Below are 10,344 nucleotides of genomic sequence, written 5' to 3'. Positions count from 1 at the left end.
AATAAAGGACTTTGTATATGGTGTTGTGTGTTTTATTTACAATTGTACTATTTGGTGAATGAGTAGGGGTAGCAACTACGCCTTACTCATTCACGAGGGGGGCGGCATCTGGGGGGCACCAAGATTCAGATAAGCCCCCCGCCCGCAGACCCCAACAACCACCGGGCCACAGTTGTGGGGTAGAGGCCCTTCTTTTAATTGACATGGGGATGAGGTGCTTTTCCAGGGGGTCTGCGGCCAGGCGGCAAGTGGTTTGGTGTGATGCAGGAGGGCGGGGGCACATGCTTGTCCCTCCCCCCCTTTTCTACTCTGCCAGGCTGCTGCTCAAATCAAGGGTCTGGTAAGGGATTTGGGGGGGGGGGGCCCAGGCATTTTTTTTATTTTTAGGCTTTGGGGTCTCCCCTAGAATTTCTACCAGACCTACAGGGTCCATGTTTTTTTTTCTTCTATATTTTAACTAGGCATGTACTGATACTAGTATCGGTGGTGATACCGAGTATTTGGGTGAGTACTTGTACTCACCCAAATGCACTGATACTTACCCCCGATACCACAACTTCCAGTCGGAGGGAGATTTCCTCTGACCGGCAGTTCCGGAAGAACATGGAGCCGGCCTTCTGGCCAGTCAGGAAGCTAGGCAGCGGGTAAGGACTTGCTGACCGGCTTCCTGATTGGCCGGGAAGCCGGCTTCATGTTGTTTGGGCAGCTTGATGCTGATTGGCTGGGAAGCCAACTTCCCAGTCAATCCGCATTAAGCTGCCCAAACATCATGGAGCTGGCTTCCTGGCCAATTAGGATGCTGGGTGGTGGGTAATTACCTGATTGGCCTGAAGCCCACTTGATGATGATTGCCTGAGTCGGCTTCCTGGCCAATCCGCATCGAGCCGGCCAAACAGCATGGAGCTGGCTTATGGGTAATGACACGCCGCCCAGCCTGCTGATTGCCTGAGAAGCCAGCTTCATGCTAGTTGAAGTACCAGTATCCGTACTCGAATGGATAAATATCAGTACTCGATACCGAAAAACTGGTATTGGTGCATCCCTAATTTTAACGTTTAACAACATAAATTCATTTAGAATGACATTCTAGAAACATTTCGGATGCATCCAAATCTCGTTTTCGGAAAATTCGGATACAATTGGATTTGGCATTTCTTTCATTCAGAAATTCAGACATTCGCATGCATCGGAATTTCCAAATGAAAGAAATACTGACTCAGAAAACAAAATTCAAAAGCATCGGACATTTTTTCTGAATTTTGGACACATTTTTGGAAGTTCAGACATTCACTTGCATCTGAACTTCCAAACTAAAGAAATAATTTCCAATTTGAAAATTTGAAAATAAATTAATCGCATGCCTAGAACAAATACGTTGTTGAGGCTCTGTGTTGGAGCTTTAAGAAAGCAGAGTTTAAGACTTTCCTACTAGGTAAAAAAAAGGGGGCAAAATGAGAATTGCAACAAGTTCTGGATAACCCTTCCCATTTTTTTATTCAGCTTTTATTGGGTTTTGAAGCATAAATCAGGCCAAACATATACACAGTAACGAAAAAAGAGAACCAAACTAAATGTATAGAAAATATAGGTTTCAAAACAGACATCCAGTAGGGAGGGACAAAATGAGCGGAGACAAATTGTGGGGGGGGGGGGAGAGACTAAGATGAAAGCTAGCTCTGGTCATGGAAACAAAAAGATATGATTTACAAGATGTTCAATGGCGACAGCAACATTGGCAACAAACTGTTTGAGATTAACTCCATTACAAAGACTAGAGGCTACCACCTAAAGTTGGTGGAGAAAAAATTCCAGCACAATGGGCAAAGAGGGTTCTTTACAGTAAGAGCGGTTAAGGTCTGGAACTCACTGCCATCGGCAGTGATTTCAGCCAAGAGTGTAGATTTGTTCAAGAAACGTTTGGACAATTTCTTGAGGGACCGTAATATCCAGGGATACCAGTATCCCTAAGAATGAGATGATGTGTGGACCTATATGGGTTGGACTTGATGGACGTATGTCTTTATTCAACCCCAAATACTATGTAACTATGATTTAAATACCGTTCATAAGATATATTTGCTCCCTATTGGAGAAACAAAAGACAGCAAACAAGAAATATTGTTATATCATTATCAGGGGAAAACTCTGAAACATTTGAAAGAAACGTCTCTCTAGAATAGCACATTAAAGGGATCCAGCGTGGCACTTGAAGTCATATCTGACTTCACAAGGTAAGGGGGAAAAAGCCTAGTGGGATATGTTAGAGGTCAGTGGGAACAAGGTGTGGGAAAAAATAGTCTTTGCCTCATGTGGGACTTGAGGGAGCAGTTGGGACATTTGGGCAATCCATTCAGGAGGCTATACTTTTAAAAGTCCAACTCCAGGTTTTTTCGGTCCATCATAGGTTGTTTTTCGGTCCATCATGGGGAGTACAACCCCGGAGAGGACCAGTCCTGGATCACAGAGCAGTAAGTCTGCAGGAAAGGTCACCAAAGGGAATGCAAGTATTGCAGTGAAAGCTGTTGTTATATTTAATAAAGATGCAGAGCTACTTTTTCAAGTTTGGCTTTAAGCTTAAGCCCCAGTAAGATCAATTGCTTTAATTGCTCATTCAACTACATGAGAACTGTGTCAGGTGGGCTGAAACCTAGTCAAAGTGTAAGATGTTGTGTAATGGGCAAATATAGATGTAGGGCAGACTGCTACAGAATGATTTCCACAATACCAAGACACCACAAAAAGGAAAATTTAGAAAATGAAACGAAACAATCATATTTTTTGTGATGGAAACGGACAGTGGAGAAATAAACTTTACCACTTCCATTCAGCAATTTCTGTGGTAAGTGCATGTATAAATACCAATTCATTTTTTTAATGGTTCCAATGTGGTTATTGTTGCATGCTAGTGGAGAGGGATAGTATCCCTTACACCAACAGAATACAAGTCCTAAGAGGGTGTTCACAACATATACTGAATATGTATTTAGCCTTATTTATGTAGCCTTTAGTCATGTAAACACATAACACATAACTCTTCTGTTCCTCTTGTGTTAAGCTTTGATAGCATATGCATCTACATATGATATGCTAAAAACACAAAATTACTGTTTATTCATCCTATTGGTTAGGGAGAAGCAATCACTCACAGGCTGTTATTAGAATAATGTTTATGTAGGAGAGATCTAATCACTTAGTGTTTCAAAAAGCTAACTTTAGATAAATACCATTGGTTGAAAATAGCACTAGCGCATTAATGATTAGAATCAATCTCTCATGTGTTGAGTCCTGTCAACAATATTCTAGTTACATATATACAATGCATAATAAAAAATCATTAAAATGCATGCAATTAAAGTTAAAAGTTTGTTTAACCAGGGAACACATATGAGACTTACAAACCACTTATGACAAGTGCACCTTATCTTGCAGTGCAATACCATCAGGAACATTGCACTTAACCAACAAATGTCTGTGTATTACAAACTATGCATCAGTGCTATTTCGAATTTTGCCTTTGTTTCAGAGTGGAGACGGATATGATCATCTTTCTGCTGAGGAGCGTGAATGTTTGATGTTTCTTGAAGAAACCATAGGGTCCTTAGACAATGAGGATGACAGTGGATTATCAAATGATGAATTGGAAACCACCAAAGGGGACAGCCTTCTGGTTTCAGAACCAGTGAAGATTCCTTTTTCTGATAGTAAGTGTCTGAAATTCCTTTTAGAGGATTTAGAGTTTGTGCTGTATTTCCTTTATTCTCTTATCACTGTTCAGTTTTCTGTTAAAGAGGAACTTTACCCATAGCTTTGCAATGACAACAAAGACACCTTTGGAAATGCTCAGTAATGACCATCTACAAACCGATACTTCAATTAATTGCCGTCTTTGCATACCTTATTTTTGTCTTCCTCCCCAGTCTTCTTATAGTGGCCATTTTTATTAAGGGCAGATTAATATCTCTCCCTTTACTTCCTGGAACTCTGGCACATGTGAATAGGACATGTGACTAGGACATGTGACCATGCACATCATCTCAAAATGCCTTTCCCTTAGATCTCATGAGATTACAGATGAGATTTCCCAGCAATGCTCTGCTGATATAACCATCCCAGGATGCAATGCTTGGGCACAATTACATTGCTTGTGCCCAGGAGGACCAGGAAGTAGAAAAAATAATGTAAGTAAAACAAAAATATGTTTAACTAATGAATGCAAGATTATATCATATTAGCATGCAGAGCTGCATCATGATGTGAGTTTTAGTCAAAGGTGGTAAAGATCCACTTTAAATGTATGCACAGTTAGGATTTTGAACAAACAAAATTGATTTCAGAATGTTTGTTTGACTTTCTAATCGTTGATGGGGTCAAATCGATCATAATTTCACCCGAAATGATGAAAATGGAGCTTGTTGGGAAAATTTCTCGATTGAACAGAATTCTAAGTTTTTGTTTGGGGAAACTCCATTTATTTCTAAATGAAATGTTAAATGAAAATCAAACAAAAATTTGAACAAACGCCAAGTCTCTGATGGCATTATCAAAGGTTTCAATGGGATTTTTTTGAATGTTCATTTGAAAATATACTCCTTATATACTCTACTTTTGGAATTTCAATTTATAGAAAAAGGAAAATAACAAAACATCATGGACAATGATAAAACAAAGGGGCATATTTTTATAAACTAGTAAATGTGACATTCCCCAAGCATTCAGTGCAGGTGAATCTTCCAGGTGCATGTGTTTTTAAATGACTGTGATTCATTTAACTGCTATCAATGTTTACTCTATAAATACACCCTAAATATTTATATTTGCCTAACACATGGTAAGGTTTAAAATGAAAGTGTATTTTGTATAGGTTTTCAATATTTATTATGCTCGGGGATAATAATTACTTTGTAATAAAAAAAAAACAAAAACAAAACCTGCATACCCAGGTAAATGATCAGAGCAGTGACTTGTCCTCCTATCTCCCTCCCTCCTTATTACTCGCTACCAGGTTTCAATCCAAATGTAAATTTATGTAGTGGGGAACGTTGTGTCATATGTTGCAGTTTGTACAATTCTATTTTAATAGCCAGAAAAAACAAGGCAAGGGCACAAGTAAATTTAGGCAGTTTTAACCCCCGTAATTTTACGATGGACGGACGGCGGATCCTTCCCGGCGGGGTCACTTAAATGTACGTCTTTTTTTCTCCTGCTTGTGTGCGCCCCCGAGCAGAAACCCGCCGGGAAGGATAACAGCCGTTACGGGCTGTCTCATACAAGCGTTCCGCCGGCTCTATAGCAGGCCGCGCTGCTGAGAGCGCTGCAGCCGGGACAGATCCCGACAATGCTGTCAAGATCCACCCCGCTGGCTTATTGACAGCAGGCTCTGCCTATCTAGAAGCAGAGCCAGCAATGCTGGCCCCGTCCGTTCCTCCAGTCAACGCTGGAGGATCAGGGATCAGAGGGGGGAATCCCTATGGGGAGTGGTGACTGACAGTCACTGCTCTCTGCATGGAGATGTTCGGGAAGTGAGGTGAGCAGCAGTATGTTTTCACTCACTTCCCGATCAATAGAGCCAACTTGTGACTCTTTCAATATCACACATCCACTCTAACTATGAGGATGAGTGTAATTCATAGTTCTCCTTTTAAGATTGAGTTAAGAATCTGACAGATTAACAGGTTTAATTTTGTACTCACAAGGTCTTTAAAGATGAACTCTGGGTAGAACACATTTTTATTGACATTCGGATCCAAGCATAATTTATAATAACTGTGTGCTTCTTTTATGTTCTTGAGGCCCTTGATCTGGAAAAAAGTGTAGATTGCTGTAAAATGGGCAGAAGGCACCTAGATCATGGGACCGCCCCCATTCTTTTTCTTTAGTGCCAGGTGACGTTCAGCTCACTGTCAATTTCGTAGTTCAGCACTGATGTCACAGTTTGTTAGGAAGATCTTTTAAGTGCAGGGTAGGATTTACACTGCCTTTCGTTGCCTAGCACCATCTGGCTCCTCTGTGCTCCAAATTTCATCTAAAGGTGGTTGGAAGGAGATAGGGAGGGCTGAACAGCAAGTCTGATTCTCATGTTTTGATCAGTCAAGGATCCTCAATGAGGCAATAGAACAGTGTTATTGTTGCCTACCACCCTAGTCCCTGCCTTTCTCCCCCAACCTTTAGTCCATGAGCCTGTGAAGTTGGCAATAATGTTGTGAGATGAGAATGGGAAAGGGGAGCAGCAGCATTCTCTGATGTTCTCATACCTTGCTCGCTCAGTTCTGCTAGGATCATAAAGTTTCCTGGATCCTGACAGTGGTGAACGAGGCAGCATCTCTGCTCCCCATCCCATACATCTTTCTCACTGCACATGTTTTCAGTAGAAAATGGGGTACAGGTAATTTAATCCTTGTGTCTTATGTTTAGTTTCTCAGCTTGCCCTCTGTGTGTCTGGGTCGGGGGTGCACTTTTGCCTTCTATGCAGAAGTCCATCTGATTGCATGTGTGCCAGTCCTGTCACTGTAACGGAATTAGAAGTGTTATCTCTATGGCTTTGAAAGCCCAGATTTTTTCTCTGCTATGCTGGTTGAGACCAGTGTTGCATCTGCTGTTTGCAGTAATTCTCATTGTCCTGTTTTATATGTGCTATTTTTCTGTTCAGTTTTTTTGGAATAGTTCAATCTGTGCTATGCTACAGTATATTTAACTCCTGCATGGGCAAAGCTATGTTAAACTCCTTCTCTACAGTGTGAAGAAAATCAGAGAACATGGTCACTTTTTCTGTGTATATGGGATGTTTAGTGCTATGCATAGACCTTGCTAGGCACTAGGTCTCATGTTTTATGTCCTGTGTAAATGACACGCAGCATGCAGTGCCTGCATAGCTGTGACACTGATGTCGCTTGCCACAACCAAAGCAAGTCCTCCAACTCCTCGAAGTAACCACTGACACCAATTATATAGTTGTCTGTAAGGGGGTATTTTTCCTGTTTCTGACCACCAATGTAAAGGAGCAGTCCTCCTACCACTAATGTATGGTGACTTTTTCTTGCTTCCTCTAACTACCAATGCATGGAAGCATTTCTCTACTCGACACTACAATTGGACACTAACCCACTGCAATTGTGAATTGGGCACTACACTGACCACCAATGATTTGAAAACACTTTTCCACTGAGCACTAATGTAATTCAGGAATAAATACTGACCGGGGTACTTATACACACCGCTAATATAAACTGGAATGTTTTTGTACATTTGTATGAAAAGGGAGTAGTCTTTTCTATGCTACATACTCTGGGCTGCTCATTGCTGTAAGGTGTGCAGTGCATTGCATAGTCCTGTTCATTCCCTTATTATCCGTATTTGCTAGAGATGCACCGATACTAGTATTGGTATCAGTGCCGATACTGAATATTTGAGCGAGTACTCGTACTCTCCCAAATGCTCCGATACTTGCCTCCGATTCCGGAACTTCCGGTCAGAGGGAGATCTCTCCGAGGAAGCATGGAGCCAGCTTCGTTTGCATTCAGGACGCTGGGCGGTGGGTTATGATCCGCTCTCGGCTTCCTGATTGGCTACTAAGCCAGCTTCACTGGTTAGGAAGCCAGGCTCCCTACCAACAAATCAGGAAGCCAGGCGGCACATCATGACTCGCGTCCCAGCTTCCTGATTGGTCAGGAAGCCATGCTGCCTAGAAACAAGTGAAGCTGGCTTCCTAGCCAATCGGGAAGTGCGTCATGATGTGCCGCCCGGCTTCCTCATTGGTTAGGAAGCCATGCTGCCTAGAAACAAGTGAAGCTGGCTTCCTAGCCAATCACGAAGCCGGGAGCTGAGTCATGACATGCTGCCCAGCTTCCTGATTGGCTAGGAAGCCAGCTTCACTTGTTGCTAGGCAGCCTGGATTCCTGACCAATCAGGAAGCCGGACGGCACCTCATGACATCTTCCTGATTGGCCAAGAAGCCATGCAGCCTCAGGAAGTGAAGACGGTGTTCTTTCACTAAAAAGATTCCCTGGAATTAAAAATGGTACAGAAGAAGAGTGACTCTAATAAATGGCATGGAGGACCTCAGTTGTGTAGAAAAGTTAACTAAACTGAATGTATTCACCCTTGAGAAGATGCAAATAAAATGGAATGTAGTGACATTGTATAATTACATATTATTGTGCCATATAGAAAACTCTGTAGACAATTTTTTACTTTTAAGATCACCACAATAAAAATGGTGGCACAGGAACAGAGATCAAACTTCCACTATAACGTTGATCAAGAATGTTATCCATCTGCAAAATTATAGGATTTTTATTTTCTTTTTTACATCAACATTGGCAATTACTTTGTTGCTTCTAACAGTTGCAGCTAGTTAGAATATAATGGAATTGTTACATTATGTGTTTTAATGCATTATATAACATTGTTAGACTAATCATCAATGGAACTTGTGCTGTCAAACTGACAAGCGTGTCTTAGCTGCCACACCTGCTGAAATATGTCAAGGTAGGGTGGGGGGTGTATTGTAGGGTGTACTGAAGTCCTGCATGACCTACAAAGTGTGTCTGCTTATAAGCTATTACACTAGTGCTGCTGCATTATTATGCATTGTTCAGTGCATTTTTAGTGTTTACTGTGAAGAGTACGGGTGTTTTCTGCCAGCAAAAAGCATATTTCTTTAGAACCACGTTTATACACAAGTCCATGGATCCTTTTGTCTATGGTTTAATAACTATATATTTAGTGGCCTTTCATGCTTGTGCTAAGAAATTCAGTTTGCAGAAGCAGACTTTTAGACCCCATTGACACCTTGAATACCGTTCCTGTGCATTTTTTTCCAGCGTTTACCGTGTCTCGCCCATTGATTTCAATGGGTGCTGCATGCAACAAATGCGGGGAAGTAGCTCATGTAGCAGATTCTGCTACAGACGTACTGCTTTTTCCCCTCACGTGTTTGTGTGCGTTTTTAATGCGCATCCACCCGTGGGAAAAATGCACATTTTCCTGGCTGCGTTTGGGGTGCCATTAACAAGTAATGGCACCACATGTGGGACTTATGCTGTTTGACGCCTCCAGTGAACAGGTGTCAAAGCGCATACATTATGCGCGTTTGGTGTGGGTTTCATGGAATGCAAAGGTGTGAATGGGGACTTAATGTTATTTGTGTCTAGTCTCATAATTCATGTAGCCATGAGTAATGATCAAAGGAAGAATTTAGTTAAGTAATCTAAATTTACTATACAAGATCTTGGCAGGAAGTACGATAGTTTAATTGTGTCTCCATTTTTTCCATTGTGTCTTCTGTAAGCAATGTCATTTGACAATTCATCTTACGTAAGAAACATTTATTTGCAGCACTGTATGACTAAATACAGAGCTATGAATAATTAATATGTCTATAAGCATGTGAGTCATGCTAAATTAATGCACAGTCGGAGCCTCCCTTCTACTTTCAGCACGTCCTAAGCTGCTTGGAACACAGGGTTCCATAAACAAATATAGAGGTGTGCTACATAGAAAGTTGGCCTTTTGCTGTGTATTTGTAGGTATAATTTCTACTGAAGGTATCATTCTAAGAATTAGTGTATATTGTATAATACTAAAAGTATGGTTAGTTGAATTGTGTACAATAACAGTCAGGTTGTAGCTGAAAACTGAAACACTTGAGTTAAATAAATATATTTATATCAAACCGAAAGAGGAACTGAGGAGAAAGGTTATCTATTTTGACACAGTACCCAAAATAGAAAAAGCTAGTTAGCCATTAAGAGCTCATATCACGCCTATGTGTTTAAATGGTTGCTAATACTTGTGCACAGATTTCCCATTGTTTAACAGTGCTAGTTCAGATCTCTGCATTGGGCACAGCTGCAAAGGTGTAAAGCAAGCCTTTGGCTGACTTATTTAACAAATCTCTAACGTTTTGTTAGGAATGTAATTTTTGCTCAATGGAAACTATAATTCCATATTTGCAACATCAGATAAACCCTATTTGGGATAGCTTAAATGTAGTGGTCCGGCCTCTAGTATAAATCCTAATGGTCTTCCATGCTCTGTTTTGAGACCTAGAGATTCAATATTTTTACCAGGCATGAGTGAGAAATTAGTATTTATAACAGTACTTCAGCTTAATTCATGCAGTCTTAGTAGAAAAATTGTAGTATAAAAAGTCGAGCAGATCATAGCAAATAATTAAGATGGGCTGTGCAGAGTAGACTTAAAGGAGAATTACGAGGTGAGTGAAAAACACTTATCCCCATAATTCAAGCCGATCTGTGACACTGAAGCTGTCACAGTTCGGCAAACAAAAACCACTGATCGCTTAATTCCTGATCCTCTCCTTGTCAGTCACAGCTCCACCCCCCC

At 41.1% G+C, this 10,344-nt stretch overlaps 1 protein-coding gene across 1 annotated transcript in view; it reads left to right on the top strand.

The window, feature by feature from the left end:
• Positions 1-10,344, top strand: part of CUNH1orf116 (chromosome unknown C1orf116 homolog) — a 16,359-nt gene that overhangs the window by 2,983 nt on the left and 3,032 nt on the right. Inside the window, exon 2 of the mRNA XM_018564121.1 lies at positions 3,524-3,701. Within this exon, the coding sequence (XP_018419623.1) occupies positions 3,524-3,701 (178 nt within the window). The remainder of the gene's footprint in view (positions 1-3,523; positions 3,702-10,344) is intronic.

This window comes from Nanorana parkeri, unplaced genomic scaffold (assembly GCF_000935625.1).
Source record: "Nanorana parkeri isolate BGI_ZX_2015 unplaced genomic scaffold, ASM93562v1 scaffold727, whole genome shotgun sequence".
Lineage (NCBI taxonomy): Eukaryota > Metazoa > Chordata > Amphibia > Anura > Dicroglossidae > Nanorana > Nanorana parkeri.
The sequence above is the reverse complement of the archived record's forward strand: the minus strand, read 5'-3'. Positions and strand labels throughout refer to the sequence as shown.